The sequence below is a fragment of the Cupressus sempervirens genome, chromosome 7 (assembly GCF_028749045.1).
Source record: "Cupressus sempervirens isolate cs-2001-9-10 chromosome 7, ASM2874904v1, whole genome shotgun sequence".
NCBI lineage: Eukaryota > Viridiplantae > Streptophyta > Pinopsida > Cupressales > Cupressaceae > Cupressus > Cupressus sempervirens.
In genome coordinates, this window is record NC_143124.1 from 555766708 (window position 1) to 555785531 (window position 18824).

Below are 18824 nucleotides of genomic sequence, written 5' to 3' on the forward strand. Positions count from 1 at the left end.
CACTTCATGTGATAAGTTACCCTGTGTATGCCAAGTGACCCTTCATATGCTGAGTTTTCCTATTTATGCTAAGTGTTAGCATTTGGACGTGATTTTTGCAAGATGACTTGCGAGATTTATTTTGATCATGATATTTATGTTAAGATCTTTTCTTGGGATGTGTCCTAATCATTGTTGGGTCGGCCTTCCTCTTATTTCATGTTCTAGAATGGTTTATAAGCCATTATGGAAACTATAAATAAGGGTATTGTTGAGTCTTTTGGTGGTAGATTTTGGGGGGAGGAAGCGTAGATGTGAATTTTGAAGAGCTAGGGTTGTGGCTTGAGGACCAAAGGATTGCTTGGTGGACTTGAGAGTACAAGTGTGGATTCTTTCGGTATTCTTATCTAGTTGTGTATTTAGGCTAGCTAGGATTGGATTTGTAAGTTGGATCTTATGGATCTTGCAGAACTGATTTTGTAATTGCTATTTTTAGTTGGTCCTAACCTGGAAGGCCTTACAGCCAGGCATGCTACATGTAATCAATTATATCTATAAATAAAGAGTTGTGATTTGGCATCAGATCATGCATTATTGCTTCTTGTTGTTGTGTTTCTACTATGTGGTTATATTGTTGGGGGCTAGGACATCTCCTCTAGCAATCCTCTTTCCCTGCACTATGTCAGATATACAAATACGTGATTTCCCTTGCACACCTCAAACATATAATTGGGTTACTTCTCAGTTGACATAAGTCATGTACTATTTATAAAACCTGCAATATCCCTTGATTCTTTTAGCCTTGCATCAATGTATATAGCTACTATTTTGCTTTGTTCTCTAATTTTTTGTTGCATATAATTTTCTGTGAGTGCATACCTACACATTATCCTTGGTATCTTCTCCTTCCATCACATTATACTTTATTAGCCTTCCTCTTGGACCATGTCAAACAAAAAAGACCAACCTGGTATATATGGAACCTCAGAGTAAAATACCTGCTCATATTGGCTTGGAAGAGCATAGGGCTCATCCCCAACTAGCTCAAACAACCTTGTATTAATCATTGGAAATCCATTCTCATGCTCAATAATAGTTCTATTAGGATCATTTTGATTGAGTCATAGTCTATACAATTTGACAATGAAGAGAACTAATTTGAAGGAATTAAAATTCACAATTAAGTATATCAACCAAATTCTATAGTATCAAATTTGAGATTCTAAAGGATGTAAGTCATTCCAGATGAAATATTGGTCACGTGGAAGACTGCACTTATCCCAGAATGACAAGTTCTCTTTGTGTCATCAAAAATTTGATACAAAGTTTATAACCATTGCATAACATAGCTTGGTGGTGTTTCACCTACAATAATGTCAAACATGTATAAATTATTGCATCACGATTTCAAAAAGATACAATTGATTAACAAACTTATAAGTACCTAGAGATCTCTTAAACCATATACTAAATCTATTTCCATTTGTGTAACATTGGGATCTCCAATACAATGAGCTTGTATAAACAATGAAGACATGGATTCCCATTTTAATCTATGACCAAAATGTTGACATCATTCAATCCATTCTATCATCCAATCTTTGATTGTTTACAATAAAAAAATGTATTGCATCCCACTCTTTAGCAACTATACAAAAATAAATAGATGATTTACAATAGATTTATTTTGAAGATTAAGAATTAATTAACTACAATAACATCTCATAATTTATTATCTTTCATTTTTCCTAAATCTATCATTCCCCACCAAGTACTCCCCTTCAAACTTTTAATGGAGTCAAGATCCCAAATGCAATCTATATGGAACTTTGCTACAAGATTAGAAATATATTGAGTAATGTACACCATCATCTAATATACCATATATCTCTCAACCATAGAACCCTTAGGATATGCTATTGTTAAACCAAACCCTTCAAAAATTTCAAGTGTCTCTCAACCATCCACATTGACCTAGGTTGTGTAGATCTACACAATTCAATCTCCTCAACTTGGTGTATGAGGTAGTGTTATTATGCATTAAAAAAGTTTAAGGTAAACACTTTTGCATTTCACAAATTAGTAGACGAATTCTTTTCTTCCAATTTTTTATATCTTCTTAATGGGTTCCTTTAGATGACAACTACCTATAAAGGATGCAAGACACAAAAACATATAAATATGAGACTTCACAATATATTACTTGTTTGATATATAGAACAAATATCATTACTTACCTCATGTATTCTCCAAGATCATATATCACAAGTTGTTTGATATTATTGTCAAATTTTCCTAGGAGAAATAAGGGTAGCACATATTGCAACAATTGTCAACTAATCATTTTATTCTTTTCTAATGTAATACAATGAAATTTGAATGAAATGTCACAAATATATTATAAATACAAAAGATCGTGACTTACCTTGATGAAGGTATGCCAATCATGCATTTTCAGCCTTGGCCCAAATTCACTTTTCTTTGGTATGAGATTACTTATATTTGTAGCAAATTCTATAGGAAATCAATTTTTTTTGTATGACTTCTTTTATGGCATTACTTTTTTGCTCCAATTAATAACCGAGGGAGGGAATTTGCATTAATCTTGTCTCTGTTGCTATTTGATTCAATTATATTTTCCATTTCATGATTGGAATCATGAATGTCACTAAAAATTTTGGCAATTTTTCTTTGTCACCCCTTCTAATATTTTCCATAGTGTCTCTGTTACATTCTTTCCAATATGCATAGTATCAAACAAATGCATAATTTGTAGCTTCTTGTAGTAGGGCAACCTACTAGATTCTTTGGCATAACATTTTAGTCACTTTGGAAGATGGTTAGTGATGTCTTGATGACCTTAACGATCATCAATTACATAATTAGCCAACAAAACAAAAACAAAATATATAATTTCCAAACATAAACCATTAGGTGGAGCGATACTACCTTGAATTCTATTATATTTCAACTTCCATAGGTGAGGTGTCATTCTTCATGGCTTTGATTTAGTCTCTTCTTTCCCATTGAAAAGATGGTTTTCGACACTTCAATACTTATAATTTATGTGTTAGGAAGTGTCTATACTCATCAAACACCTACTTTTTAAAACTTTTGGAATGATGAGATTTCATCTTTAGACCACACATTGGATATGCAATTTTTCCCTTTGTTTGAAGACCCACAAGATAAAGATACAATTAGATTAAATATGTTCAATTTTGGAATTCATATTATCATGTACAACTAGATTTCAGCATAACATACCACAAAAATGTGTCAACCCTGGGGTATCATGAATTGGCCACACAAGAAATGCATGGAATTGAAATTTTTTTTGTCCAATTGGTCTAGAGATATCATACATAGTGAAACCATTCCATAAAACCAAAAGCTCATCGATAAGAGGTGCAATATATACATTCATATCTTTCACTTGGTACTTACATAGTTGAATGAACAAAATTAGATAATTATTGTGGTCATTCCACTCCAAGACTTATAATCACATGTAGATAACAATAAACTAATAAAATACCTAGAACAATCATTGCCAACCTAATGTGCTCCCTCTTTATTGACATCCATGGAGGAAGGTTATTGTTGATAACAAAAATAGGCCACACCGAGTAAATAGATCTCATCTCTCCAGATGAATTGACACCATCAGTTGCCAGATAAAACTTGAGATTTTGAGGTTCTTCTTTAAAGTGTGGTCACTTTTCCTCTATGTCCATAAATGTTGAGTCATCCACAGGCATTCAAATAATGTCATTGCGACTTCTATTAATTATGCACATGGTAATCCATAAATTGTGCCAAGCTACTGCACTTGACTAATAATTTAAGATGTGGAATAATGGGGATGTAACGAAGGCTTATAAGGCACCTTTTTTGTCACTTGATCATCTCAATATCTTTTCGTATGTCATACAGGACATTCTATTGCACTTTTTGTGTTCTTTATGACAAATAACATGATCTTTAGGATAAGCATCTATAGCTTGATACTCCATTCCAATATGATTCATAATGGCACATAATTCTTGATACGAGTGAGGGAGAACATTTGATGGTGGTAACAAATATTCACCTATCAATCTACAAAAAAAAAATATAATTCATTAGTATAAGCAATCTTAATGGTACATGTTTCACCTTGTATAGAATATAATGACTTATATGAAAAACCTTAGCATACATGACATTGTTATGTTGGATCATCATCATCAGCAACAATACTAGTACCAAATGTTTCATGTATCAATGCATTTGTACCATCATCTTCAAATGTGTTTTCTAGCACATGATCGTCATCTTCCATGGGATCATGATCTTCTGTTTCAATACTCACACCTTCGTGTTCCTCCATATTCACACCTCCATGTTCCTTCATATTCACACCTCCATGTTCCTCCGAGATGTGGTGGTCCATATTAGGTACTACCCTAGGGAGATTGACCTATATAAGAAATCATGATAATCAAACCCCCTTTCAATGTGATAATCAAACCCTCGTTATGTGGTTTATATGTATATCTTAAAGTATGAAAAAAAATATAACAAACAACTTACCAATGGATGATAATAAAACCCCCTTCAATGTGACCATTCTCCCTAAAATGTCTCTTAGTTGTTTTTATTTTGATTCTTCTTATCTTTAAGTTGTTATAGATCTTGCAAGGACAATAACATTGTCATCGCCTTCTCTTTGAAAGTTAGACAACAATCTAGCAATTGTCTCCCTATTTTGATCAAGTTCCCTTGTATTATCTAACATGATCCTTCTTTACAAGAATAACTTATTCTTGTACCCTTATTGAGTTGGTTTTGAAAGCAAAAATTTGGTGTACTTAATGTGTATATTTGTAAAAAAATTGGACATATTGTACTTAATGTTTATATCTGCACATATGGTTTTGAAAGAAAATTTTGGTTTAATTAATGTGTATATCTGCAAAAATATTGGACATGTTGCACTTAATGTTTATATCTGCACATATGGTTTTGAAAGAAAAAAAATGGTGTAATTAATATATGTATATTTGCAAAAATATTGGACAAGTTGGACTTAATGTTTATATTTGCACATATATTTTTGAAAGAAAAAATTGGTGTAATTAATGTGTATATCTACAAAAATATTGGACATGTTGTACTTAATGTTTATATATGCACATATTGTTTTGAAGATGGTAGAATTATTGAACAAGGTATTTCTTCACTGAACTACATTAAAATCACCATGTATTTCTTTAATAAACTGCATTAAAATGTGCCTATGGGCTACAGGGCACATAACATATAAATACTATTTGATCATACAGTATCATTTAAGTACTTTTTATTGTAAATATATACTTTTTTTTATGAATCCCAATAAGTAAGTTGGAAAAATTGATATAAAGATGAAATATATTTTGCATAAACACTACATATGTTGTCTGTAATAAACAAAAGATAACTACAAAAACTATCATTTTTCATTTTTCTTCTTCTTAAGCACTCTTTCTTCATGATCATAGAGTGTGATCAAACACAAAGCATTATCTATTTTTATCACTCTTTCTTCTTCACATTTCTCACCCAATGATCCCATCTCACCCTTATAAATATGCTCCATTTATATCTCCATCTACCGCATCAACACAACTCCCATTTCATATTGATTACTTATTGTGACTATCTTTCTGCCATTCATATCCCCTCACACATTTCATCATTTGATAAAATAAATTATTTTATTCCTAAGGAAGGTATTCTTCAATTCTATTGTTGTATGAACCATGTGTGGAGATTTTCAATGTCCAGATCGTTCATAGAATCATCAAAGATTTTTGTGTTGGAAGTTCTTTGTGTGAGTGTCTTAGTGTGATTGTGTTTCTCAATTTTGATATGCTAAATGTATTTATCTGTCATGGTTGATGTAGGGCATAAGCTATGCAAATCTTGCGAGTTTGCCTCCCTTGATGGGACTATGTGAGTACTATTCTATTCAGTTTCTTTTTCTCTACAATTTAATCACTAACCCCACTTAATATCCACATTCCCCTCTCACCAAATCAAGTTATGCAAGTAGGTCTACTCTTGTCTAACTTTGGATCTTTGTGAACTCCATTTATATTCTATGGAATATTTTGGCTTTCAGGTTTAGGACTGGAAAACTTTGCAATTAAGGTAGGTTATAGGAAGACTGTGGCTAAGTTCTCATACAAATTATTAGACATTATATTACTCTAGATTACTCTTAGAGAGTATATATATTTTCTAAATGAATTCAACTAAAGTTCTTGAGCTCAACTGACATTCCCACACTAGTCCTTAAACTAAACTAAGCACTAGCCCTTAAACTAAACTAACTACCAGAGATACTTATTCTTGCCCAACTACAATTTGCAAACCCACATTATTACATCAGTGCTAGTGACTATCCTATTTGTTTGAGGCATTCACTCCTATCTAATGCAATTTTTAAGTATAAATAAATAGACATGGTCACATGCAAAAAGTTATAATTAATGAGGAGCCTCAGCTACTATCAAAGGAGACCATTTTAGACTTAATAAACTGCCATGATCCAATAATTGAGAAACTTTTTCATTTGTCTTTTAGAAGTTTTTTTTTCCCTATTCAAAGAAAGCGTAGTTTTATATCTCAAGTGTCAACATTAATATTGTTGTCTCGTGATCTAAGACTCTATGTTACCCTAGTTCAAATTGTGAAGCTACTTGCTATATCATCTTTGAATATAAAGTTAGATAGATAAATAGTCATACTTGAAAAGTGGCTCTAGCAATTAGTTTTATTATTGACATTTATAAAAAAAATTAGTTGTATTAGCTTTTTAAAAAAAAATTATTATCCAAATTTCCATGGTTTAGCTAAATATGATGTTTGACTTCCATAGGATCATTCATGGTTTAAGTTTATGTTAGGATAATTAGATTTATGTTTAGGCTTGCAGATGATCTAGACAACCTATTTATTGAATTGATTTCTCTACTCCAATAACATATCATTGCAAGGAATATTATAAAAAATAATATTTTAAGAATCCAAATTTAATTCAGTCAGGGAATTCAATGTTTGTATAGATTCTAGTTTTGTTCCTCCTCTAGTATATGAAATGTTGGGAATATCCAAGGATATAGCAATGGGCACAATAGAAATTGTATCGCTTCTTCTTGCCTAAATGCTTGGAGATGAGGTTTCTCCCGCAACTAATTTGGAGTTGTATATACAACTATCTTTCACTACAACATTTTTTTCTAGAATATTACAAGCATCCTTGGGTATTTTCAACTTAGAGCTAATAATCTATACATCCATACATAAGCAATTTCCTGTTTGTATTTGTTTGATTGCATATTAGCATAAATTCCCTAAAGACTCTCACTCTAGGTTTAAATGATGATAACCCATTCGAGTGTTATAGGCTAGGATTCATCATAGACATGTTTTTACATGCAACAATAGTGGTATTCATGGTAGAAGCAGCTAATGTTGTGTACCTCCAATAGGTCAAAGGCTTCCTTAGTCTCCAACATTTCACAACTAAGACATATGTTATTTTGGTGGTGCAATCAGTCTCACAACAAGTTCACAAGGTTTCCCCAAACCTTCTTCCTTTCATTTGATAACATTTTTTTAACTTGCCAAAATTTTCAATCATTTGATTATAATGATGGATCATCATCTCTATGTTAAGAAAATTTGATGAAATCAAAATACACAACATTTTCCAGAAGCTCTACATTTGAATCTAGTGATATTTATGTTAAAACTTAAATCTTCTTTTCTTATGAGAAATCATGTTTGTGTTTTTGGTAGTGGAGATGAGAAAGCATTGTATAGGGAGTAACCTTTCTAGCTTTCTTGTTGATTACTCATTACATTGTGAGTATTGTGAGTTATTTATACATGGTTAAGTAATCTATGGGATTAATTTTATCTCTTTTATTTTTTCATCTGTTAGATTATGGATCATGATCTATAATAGAGCAAGAAAAATTCCAAGCTTTTTTGAGTATTTGTTGCTGCTCCATTGACATCTATTATCATAGGCAACCTGCTGCTGTTGTGCACACATGCATAAAAACATGGAGTACCAATTGTATGAAAAAAATGCAACCCAAACTTTTTCTGGGTCTTATAAATGGATAATATTTTTTTTTGAAGAAACATAAAGAAAGGAATTAGATTATTTCACATTGTATAGTTTATCTTTTCAATGGATATTTATAATGGGTTATGAAATCATGGAACATCTACTAATATATAGAAATTGGAATAACATGTAGGGCAGTTAAAGAAAGGTCTAAACCCCTTGTTCATTAAACTCTTAGTCTTCCATGGACAGTATTTGAAGGTTTCTTTAAAGGTGGGGCGAAACAACTTAAACATCACACACTAAGCTTCATTCCTAGTCCAAAAGTGTTAAATAGTCAAAGTTGACTGTTTTTCCCAAGCTTAATTATTTCCTTAGTGTGTGATGTTTAAGGGTGGCCAGGTAGGGCTAATATGCGGTCTCATCTCCCTAATTGTAAGATCACACTCTTGTACTATTGAACACATAATTAGTGTCATAATTAATACAAGATAGCTGGTGTTAATACTGAACTATACTAATGTAGGAAGGGATAACATCTAGAAGAATATTTTTCCTTTTCAAGAATTGCTGCATATAGATGGCAATAAGGAGATGATAGCCATCAGAATGATGAACATATTGGGCTATTGGAAAAGTTGTTATGTTACAATAGGCCATCTTCTCTACTCCTTCTACAAAGCATTATTGAAAGTTAATCTATTCTAAGTCAAATTCTTTCATTCAAACATTTTAATTGGGTATTTGGGTTGAACTTTTCTTTTTTCTTCTGAGGAGAGTTCTAGTCATCACCCACACTTTTTTTTTTCAAAGAGATATATGCATGATGACTTTCTCCAATAATTTACATTGTTTCTTCCATTAAGGTTTCATAGAAGTCATTACACACATTCATTACAATGATAATTAGTATTTTAATAATTTGGTGTTTCAATTATTGACAATTTTTCAATGATAAACAGTAGTTAAAAGCCCTCAAACTTCATATCCAAATCCCAATCACATTATGGGTTTTAGGACCATGTGGTCTTGTCACATGATTGATTAAATGTTAAGATTATTATTTCAATACAATGTTATTTTTTTAGGAAAAACTTTAGAAGAACTAATATCTGGTGTGTAGGATGCCCTCTAAGAGGATTCATTCAACATTCTAAACAAAAATTCCTAATTAGATACCCCATATTGAGCACTTATGGTTGAATGCCCAAATATAACATAATATGGAACCTTAGAATGCATCTTTATTGGTGAAAGATGTAACCTTAGCTTTAAGCAACACTATTATTTAGAAGAAATTAGAAAATTTTGACATCATTGGATACTTCAATTGAGTGACCCTAATTAACTATAGGCATTACTGAATATCTTCTTCTAAGTCAATTTTGATAATACTTTTTGTCTAAGAATTAATTATTAGTGTGTGATATTTTCATCATGGTTTTAATGTAACCCACATTACTTTCAATCAAGCCAAACCCATCCCATTACATTTGTGATTATTTTGGTCCATCCCTCACTCATGCCATTTATTAACACTTTTTTTCTTGAATATTATGTAAGTGGTCTGCCATTGCCTCACAACTGCCTGGAAGAACAAACAATGAGATAAAAAAATGTGTGGAATACCCACTTGAAGAAAAGGCATCTAAAAAGAGGATTAGATCTCACAACATCTAGTTAAAATTCATCTATGGAGGAGAATAATTTAGTTTCAACATTATCTTATTCAAGTTAGATGTTTACGCGTGTAAGTAGTATGGGCAACGAGAGTAGCACATGCAAAATTTTGTAGCTAATGCTAAAATATGAATAATGGATCTATATAGGAAAATGAGAAAAAAATGTTTGCAAGAATACAAGAAATAAATAAAATTAGGAATAGAATTAGATCTCTCGTTATTCAATGATTACAATATGCATAGAAGCATAAATTGGGTAGAATGTTTATTAAGAAATTAGGTTGGCATATGTTTTTTGGGTTTCTACCCAAGATTGATTTACAGGGTTAATATCTTATCAAATGATGAAATGGCTTTATCTAAAGGAATCTAACCTTAAATGTTCATGTTCAAATGGTTGTTAAAATGTGTCTGGAACAATTAGTCCACCTTCTATGCTTTGTTGAGAAGCAAACATAAATGCAACATCCCTTGCAAAATGAGTTGAATACCCTAAATAAACCAAAAGCTATCTAATACCTAAACCAAAACCAAAATGAGATGAATACATAATAAACACAAAAAATACCTAATGTAGTAGGCAAGGGCACAAGCATGACAAAGTAATGGTAGAGCAAGGGCACACCAAGACCTTCAAGGGCACAAGCATAGAAAATGGGGCATCAATCTAGCTTATCTCCACTCTTCATAGCTCTCCATTGGTGTCTTCAATTTGTAACTCTCCAATATTACAATCAATCAAATGCATAATGATTTATGCCATATTTTTTTATAATCATGCAGGCTTCACAATGTCAGTATTGCGACAATGTTGGGGACAATTGCAAAAAAAACATAAAAATCACCCACAAATTACCCTGTCGTCACAATTTGACCCTAAATGTTGTAGTGACAGGGGAATGAAACCATTAATTAAGTAGTGATATATTAAAATAAAAAGATAATATGTAAATAATTGAACTTATATAGAATAACCAAAGACTCTTTATAGCTCATATTACAAATTATAAAACTAACATATACAAGTTAAAAGGTATAAGAAAAAAGTTCAATTTACAAAATAAATTATAGCTAATCTTCTCAATAAAACTCACAGTAAGAAACCATATAGAAATAAAATCATGCAAATATTGAAATTAGGGATATTATCACATATCACAAAAGTATTCCAAGGATTAGGGATATTATCTCTATAATTTCCTCTAAAGTAACTTGCTAATAGAGTATGAGACTAACTTCTTATGATGAGATTAAAGATCGCCTATAGCTACAGGGATTCCAAAAAGAAGGATGTTAACTAGAAGATGCCTCAAGTCAGAATATGGTTTTGTAAAACAACTTTCTCTAAAGAAAGTGTCCATCCATACATAAGGTCAAATGTAATCCCAAGTAAAGGACTATGAAATATCAGATTTACCAAGGAAGGTATTCCTTCCAAAGTCCACAGATTCTAAGGAGCATATAAGTATTCCCAAAATTATTTATGGGAAGAAATAAGGAAAGAGATCTTCATGTTAATGAATGTATGAAAGGGTTGCCCTTTCGAAGACTTTTGGTCACAACAAAGGTAGTTGTCAGGACATAAAATGTCTTAGGCTTTATTGGGGTTTTCTTCCTTGTTCTTTCCCCCCCCACTCTGAACGAGGTTCAAATTTTGTAAATTATTCTAAAATATAATAGATAGGCCATTTAAGATTTTACTGATAAAAAATATAATTATAATTCTATTATAACAAATCTCTCAAGATATATATGATTTTGTTATTTGATTAAAAAATATTATATTTTTAATAAAAGTTGAAAATCTAAATTATTTATAAATTATTTTGCATTCACAAATGTAAGAAGATTTAATAGTGTTATTTAATACTAATATGTTGAATACCATCTTTTATCAAATCAATTACAATCCTTAATCTTAAGTATAAAATAATAAATTAACTAATATTAAATAAGAAGTACATTTTAGGGTTGGACATTGTATTGTAATCAAAGTTATATTTAAGTGAAGATTAGACTTAATATTAAAATTAACTTAGTACTCCACTTAATGTTTCTATTATATAATAATAATAATTAGAATATATGTAAAATATGATTAAGACTATGACTCTATTTGCAATCCTAATTATACTCATACTCCTCACAATGAAGCCCTCTAATTTTACTTTCAACCTTACCACTAACCCCAATCTTAATTCTATGTCTAGCAAAAACCCTAATTCTAAGATAGAAGATATATGAACCCTAATTATATTCTAACTCCATTCCATTTCGTTAATTGTTTTCTTATATCGTTAAAAAAGTTATAATGAAAGATTTGCCTATCTTACTAAAGGCACAGACATGACCATTGCACCTTGCTGTAAGTGCTAGTAAATAAATCTTGTTCTTGTATTCATAAAAAAATGGGGAAATAGATTATGTAATCGGTATGGTTCTTAAGCTTTATTGATACGTGATTTATTCAATTTATTCTTACCTCGTGACCATCGTTTACATATGAATAGAACATGATCTACTTCTAATTTTTTATTTCAATTGAAAGGCTCTGAAACAATTAATATTTGTTTCTCGGATATAATATGACTTTTTTTTTCGGCCGGCATAGAAAAACCCGATTGCTTAACATGTTTATTTTCCTAATCAATTTATAAACCGATTTCCATTCTTACAGTGCAAATTACATTGACTGTCAACGTTTTCCTCCTGTCCTTTCCGTTCACAGACCGTGTAGAACGACATTTTTTACAGGAAAAATTCTGATTGCATATTTTAATCTAAATTGGAATTTGGAAGAAGAGCACAAATAATGCGTGGTCTGTGTGAAGCATGTGCGAAACGATTTACGCGCATCTGCTACATAAATCTTTTCATGGAAACTAAGCGACACAATTTAGTATATATTGAGCAGGAGGTGATGTGAAGTGAAGTGAATTCGCTGAGAAGCCGCTCTTGGTCATAACAATCACAATGGTGTTCCTCTTTGGGGTTTTCTTCATCCTTGCAATATTTTCTTCTTCTGTCGATGTCGATGCAACCACTACAATAGTAGTGGGAGCAGGGATGTCAGGTATGCTTTCATTTTACTGAATCTAAACATTTATTTTTCTCAGACATGAAAGCAAACCTTGTATTAACAGATTTGTTCTCTGTGAAATCAGGAATAATGGCGGCCAAGACATTGTCTGAGAATGGAGTGAAGGATTTTGTGATTCTGGAAGCGACGAATAGAATTGGGGGGAGAATGCACAAGGAGTCTGTTGCAGGGTATACCGTGGAGAAAGGGGCCAACTGGGTAGAGGGCGTGGGCGGTCCCAAAATGAATCCCATCTGGCCTCTCGCCAAAAAGTACAAGATGCGTTCTTTTCTTTCCGATTGGAGCAATCTCAGCTACAATATCTATGCTCAGGAGTAAGTATCTGTAAATTTGGATAAAAGGATACGATCAGCTCATATTCGATCAAGAAAAATGTTTACTGATGTGGGTAGTAATTAATACAGGGGAGGTATTCTGCCTCAGTCAGTTGTGGCGCGCCCTTATAAGCTGGCTTCTTTATCATCTGATTTCAGTTCAAATCTGTCCACTTTGCTGCAAAAGACCGGCGGGGAAGACATTTCTATCTTGGCTTCACAGAGGACATTTGGACAGTATGGCTTGATTCTCATTCTCAGCCTTAGTTTTTCACTGAGCCCATGTAACTGATCGTAGATCTGATTGATTGTTTTCTATTGCTTTAATGTAGTGTTCCCAACACGCCATTGGAGATGGCTATAGATTTCTTCATGTACGACTTCGAAATTGCAGGTTAGGTTTGATCACCATGTCATGTCGTTTATTACTCTATTAGCCCATTTTGACACTGGGTGTTATGAAATAAGCAAATTTATGTTTGGGTTTAAACTTGCAGAGCCTCCGAGAGTGACAAGCTTGAAGAATGTGGAGCCCAATCCAACGTTCGATGAATTTGGAGAAGACGAGTATTTTATTGCAGACAGTCGAGGTTACGAGTATGTTGTCCATGGGTTAGCCCACGAATTTCTCCACTCTGCAAACGGATCCATTTCAGACCCACGTCTGAAGCTCAACAAGGTTTGCCCTTTGCCTTTGCCCTCTAACAATGAAATCAAAGATTTCTTGATTTCCCTATATAAATGTACCCAAACATGGCGCAGGTTGTTAGAGCAATCGAATACACAGACAAGGCTGTGAAGGTTTCAACAGAGGACGGTTCAGTTTATACGGCAGATAATGCCATTGTATCAGTCAGCGTTGGGGTTCTTCAAACAAAACTCATCGACTTTATCCCTGACTTGCCTGTGAGTGTGGGCATATTTGTTTTTTATTTGAAACAGGGCAGAAACTTGTAAACGGTTTGATTCAATCTCATTAACACTTTCGTGGAAGAGATCACACTCCTGAAATGATGTTCCTGACTATGATGTATGTGCAGCTGTGGAAACTAATGGCGATATACAAGTGGGATATGGTGATATACTGCAAGATCTTCATGAAGTTCCCCTCAAAGTTCTGGCCAACGGGACCTGGCACGGAGTTCTTCATGTATGCCCACGAGAAACGTGGTTACTACAATTTCTGGCAGGTATGTATGATCGCCTCTTTTCTCATTTCAACCAAGGCAAACAATCCCCTGTATTTAGATTGATTGAAATGTCTTCCCCTGTTTTACAGCATTTGGAAAACGAGTATCCGGGAGGAAATCTGCTGATGGTGACGGTTACAGACGATGAAGCCCGGAGGATAGAGCAGCAGCCTGATCACGAAACCAAAGCCGAAATAATGGCCGTTCTCAGAAAGATGTTTGGCAATCACATTCCCGAAATGGAGGAGATATTGATTCCGAGATGGGGTCAAGATCGGTTTTACAAGGGAACTTATTCCAACTGGCCCATCGGCGTATCTGTTAACGACTTTGAGAGCTTGCAGGTTTGTCATCTAATTGTTCTCCACGTCTCTCAAATTTTAAATTTACTTATTGTTTGTTTATCCATCACTAAGAAAAGTTGTTGATAATGGATGTCAGGCACCAGTTGGGGCAGTGTATTTCACCGGGGAGCATACTAGTCAGGAGTATAATGGTTATGTTCATGGTGCCTATCTTACAGGTATGTCAAATGTCTCTGCCTATGACTATGCATATAATATGTCGGTTTCCTATTTTTCACATTGAAGGTGTACCGATCCTTAACTGAAGAATGTGTGCAGGCATAGACACGGCTAATCAGCTGCTGGATTGCATTAAGAAGGGACATTGTGCTACCGAATCTCATAAACAAAACGAAACGTGTAAGGCAGATATCCAGAGGGTAAGTGGTTTGCATATTTTAGGCATGAAATATGTGGTGAAATGTTGCTATAATTAAAAGAAATTGATGGGAAGAATGTGGAACAGGAGATGGAGATGGAAAGGACAGCATGGATGGGAAAAGTGCAAGTTTTAGAAGACGCACTCTCACAGAAATGCAAACCGTGACTTCAATGTAATAGAGTGCTATTATTGACAGAATAAGCAGACCAAGCTGCCCTCTTATGGGGTCAAATTGCAGCACCAGTTGAAATTAATGCATTTTGTAATGTCCGAATGTTCAAATTCCAAATATTTGAAGTACCTTATGCGTTTTTTATTTATTTATAGTTTTACTTTCTAATGATTTTTATCGTTATAGAGTTAATATCATCAAATGTTATGTTGGTATTTTCCATTTAACATATTACATTGTATTTCTTAATTTATTATTGAGATAAAAGGTCTAATATTATTTTCTCTAAACAAAATTTGTTGTTTATATATAATAAGAAGTCAAATAAATTTATCAGAGTGTAGGTTGTACATTTTGATTAGATGGAGATGGTTGAATTATTTTTTTCAATGTTTTTGTTGTTCACATGTTTAGACATAATCTTAAAGAATGACAACTTTCTTGTACAAGTTTACTTATACACAAATATGTTTGACATTTACTTATCATTTGCTTTACCTTAATTGAATTATGATGTTTGTTACATTATTCAAATAGAGAAAAAAAGAAAAAACTATTTTAGCTCAAACATTAAAACTCTCTCTCTCGTATAAGTGTACAAAATGGTTCTTAAATTCATTTATTTAAATTTTTTGAGTGGGATCATTACATAAGAATGTCAAATGAGATCACATTAAAAAAATTATCCATGGTGGTTGATGTTTCAAGCCAGCATACAAAATGTTGAAGGAGATTTAAAATATGCACTAAATTCTACAGTGATCTTACATCTCTTGAAGGGAATGAAAAATAGAGATTGGAAAAGTTTATCATCTTCTTTGTTACCACATTCAAGCTTGGACCTTCTAAAATATATTTTTAATCAAATTGTTTGTACAAAGTTGCATCATCCTATACAATATTCTTAACAAAAAAATTATATCACTTTGAACAATTTGCCATTGTATAGATTTAGCATGTGTTCATGGAAGTTACATAAGGATATTCTTATTTCATTAATACTATAGTGGTATCGTCCTATTAACCTCCTTCGTCAGAGGGGATAAGTAGTAGGTTATCAAATTTGAATGTAGATAATCTTTTTGTACAATCTTTTTATTTGTAGGAGGTGATTTGAATTGATCAAGCTATCATCACATCTAATTTGGTCAAGTAGTAGAGAACTTGTATTCTTAAAAAAGAGTTCACAAGTTCAAATTTTGCAATACAACCCGAATAAGATTTGTACACAGCTTCTTTATGACATAGTGTCCTATTACTATAAGTCCTTTTTAGATCTAAAAATAAACCATTCAATATCATGCGAAAATGGTTCGTTTTCTATTTACAGATACAAAGTCTCCATAGTTGGTTATGAGGCACTTTCCATTTCGAAAAAAAACATGATCAGTATGGTTCATGTACAAGTGGTTCAATACATCAAACATTGGTGTATCACATTCTACGGTCGTGTAAGAACTAACAACTTGCCTAACTTGGATGACGCAATGGGTATGGTCGTTGAGAGCCTCCCTCTGCTGGACAGGAGACATATTTGCGTGGAATGGATGGGGCTTTGCAAGAAACACGACTTAAATTGGCCAAGCCATTTGCTTTATTGAAAGATTCGTAAGATACTCATCACAAATCGATATCTCGATAACCACCGAGTAGAGTATATACGGTGCCCTTTCTCACATTTTGAATATTCACTGGCATTTTACTTTTATTTAGTTTACTTCGTGCTTGTACTGTTTGGACTTCAAGTCGTACAATGTCACATAAGATATGTATGTCTCACTTTCTCTGTGTATGATATAAATTTTGATAGTTCTTGATCTACATAATTTTAAGTAAACGACATGTTTATGTTTCCCGTTTGGTTAAAAATTATTTATATCTTACATGATATTATTTATTAGAAATGGTTTTATTGGTTGATGGTGTTATGAATTAATGCCTTCAGAGAAACCTTGTACTCTATAGCTTATATATTCGACATTGGACATTGGACATGAATAAGAATAAATGATGGTTGAGTTCTAATTACATAGATAACATAGTTCAATTAATGTTCTGTATAGACACTAAAAAATTATTTATAATAAATTATATCATATGATAAATCATTAAATAAAAGTTGTTGATATAAATACTCTTCATATCTTGGTTATAAATTATATTGGTTGGAAGAATTGTTCTTTTTGACTTGCATTCTACCATCTTGTTAGCTTGTCTTGTATGGTCAAAACTCTTCTGCTTAATGCATCAACTACATTGTCAGCTTGTCCTTTCTTATATTTGATAGGGAAGTTATAGTCTTGAATTGACTCCACCCATTTCATGCATCTATGTCTTAACTTGTCTTGAATATTCAAATAGAACCTCAAATCCAAAATCATATTTGCTAACCCATTTATGGTGGAAGGTGCCACACTCTAAAAAATAAAATTCGGCAACAAATGATAACAGAAAAACATCTTTTCACTTGCACATGCCCTATGTGCCCACAATGCATTAAATATTTTCAAAAGGACGAAATTCACTCATCATCTAGTGGACATCTCAAGGAGATAACTGACTAATTATAATAGAGGAAGCAATGTGAAGATCGTTGTTGGAATCAAATTTCTCTTGGGAGCTCCCCTTTCTATTTTCCCATCTCTTCCTATCTATTTCATTGTTGTAAGATAATTGTATTATATGTTGCAAGTGCTCCTACATGTGCATGGTTCTAAATATTTGTAATTAAGGTGGTAGGTTAGTATATTAGAATTAGGACTATTTTCCCACCCTTGTCTATAAGAAGGAAGAAGGATGACTTTAGAATGGTCAATGAAGTTGATGACTTTATCATCCATACCCTACTATAATACATTTTCAAAAGAACGAAGGTGACATCTTCCCTTGGAAGAATCCTTGTTTCACCCAGTAATTGCTATTTTTTTATGTTGTGTTTTGAGTATAAGAATCTTGGAATGCTAGCTATGTGATTCATTTACCTTCAAAAGTAGTGATATCTTTTCTTCTTTGTTATTGTTATCTTCCTTGGATTGGATAAAATTGAATTATTTTTGTTTACTTTGATACCAATTTCATTTGCATTACTTATTTGTGTAATATTTATTGATTGAGCACATGTTTAAGTAATCCTACCATCCAAGCATGTATTGTTGGTAATAATGGTAGAAAAGGTAGACTATAGATAGATTAAATCTCTAAACCCTTTAGGCTATTTTCTTTCTTGTTCCCTTGATTCTCCCTAAGATATTTACCTTGTAATGTTTAGTGCCTTGATACTTAACCAAGAAAAAGTAGAATCATAGAAAGGACAAGCCACCTTATTATAAATTAGTCACCTTCTCATCCAACTTTTCCTAACTCTGCATGACCATGACCCAATTTACAGGAGCTTGGGAGTGGAAAGTTCTTCTTCCCCTCTCTTTCAAAACATATTGCTTGAACATCCAGTGTTCAATGAAAATTATTGCTCTGCTGGTAGGATGTAAAAAAAAATCCCATCAACAACAAGGAAACAACTTTCCTATAAAATCTATGTATTCCAACACTCTTGT

At 32.7% G+C, this 18824-nt stretch overlaps 1 protein-coding gene across 1 annotated transcript; it reads left to right on the forward strand.

The window, feature by feature from the left end:
- The first annotated feature begins 12602 nt into the window (after positions 1 to 12602).
- On the forward strand, positions 12603 to 15418 carry LOC149547985 (polyamine oxidase 7-like). The gene is made up of 11 exons (XM_089792014.1): positions 12603 to 12841; positions 12933 to 13182; positions 13273 to 13419; positions 13515 to 13576; positions 13680 to 13861; positions 13945 to 14088; positions 14223 to 14372; positions 14462 to 14716; positions 14814 to 14895; positions 14996 to 15096; positions 15183 to 15418. The coding sequence occupies exons 1-11, from the start codon at positions 12742 to 12744 to the stop codon at positions 15261 to 15263; spliced, it is 1554 nt and encodes a 517-aa protein (XP_089648140.1). The 5' UTR covers positions 12603 to 12741; the 3' UTR covers positions 15264 to 15418.
- The last annotated feature ends 3406 nt before the right edge of the window (positions 15419 to 18824 follow it).

What these genes read in the sequence shown, in the direction of transcription:
- LOC149547985 (XM_089792014.1), top strand. Translation starts at nt 12,742, where the DNA reads ATGGTGTTCCTCTTTGGGGTTTTCTTCATCCTTGCAATATTTTCTTCT. An exon ending in TCACAGAGGACATTTGGACA is followed by an intron (nt 13,420 to 13,514) that starts GTATGGCTTGAT and finishes GCTTTAATGTAG; the next exon opens with TGTTCCCAACACGCCATTGG. An exon ending in GTACGACTTCGAAATTGCAG is followed by an intron (nt 13,577 to 13,679) that starts GTTAGGTTTGAT and finishes TTAAACTTGCAG; the next exon opens with AGCCTCCGAGAGTGACAAGC.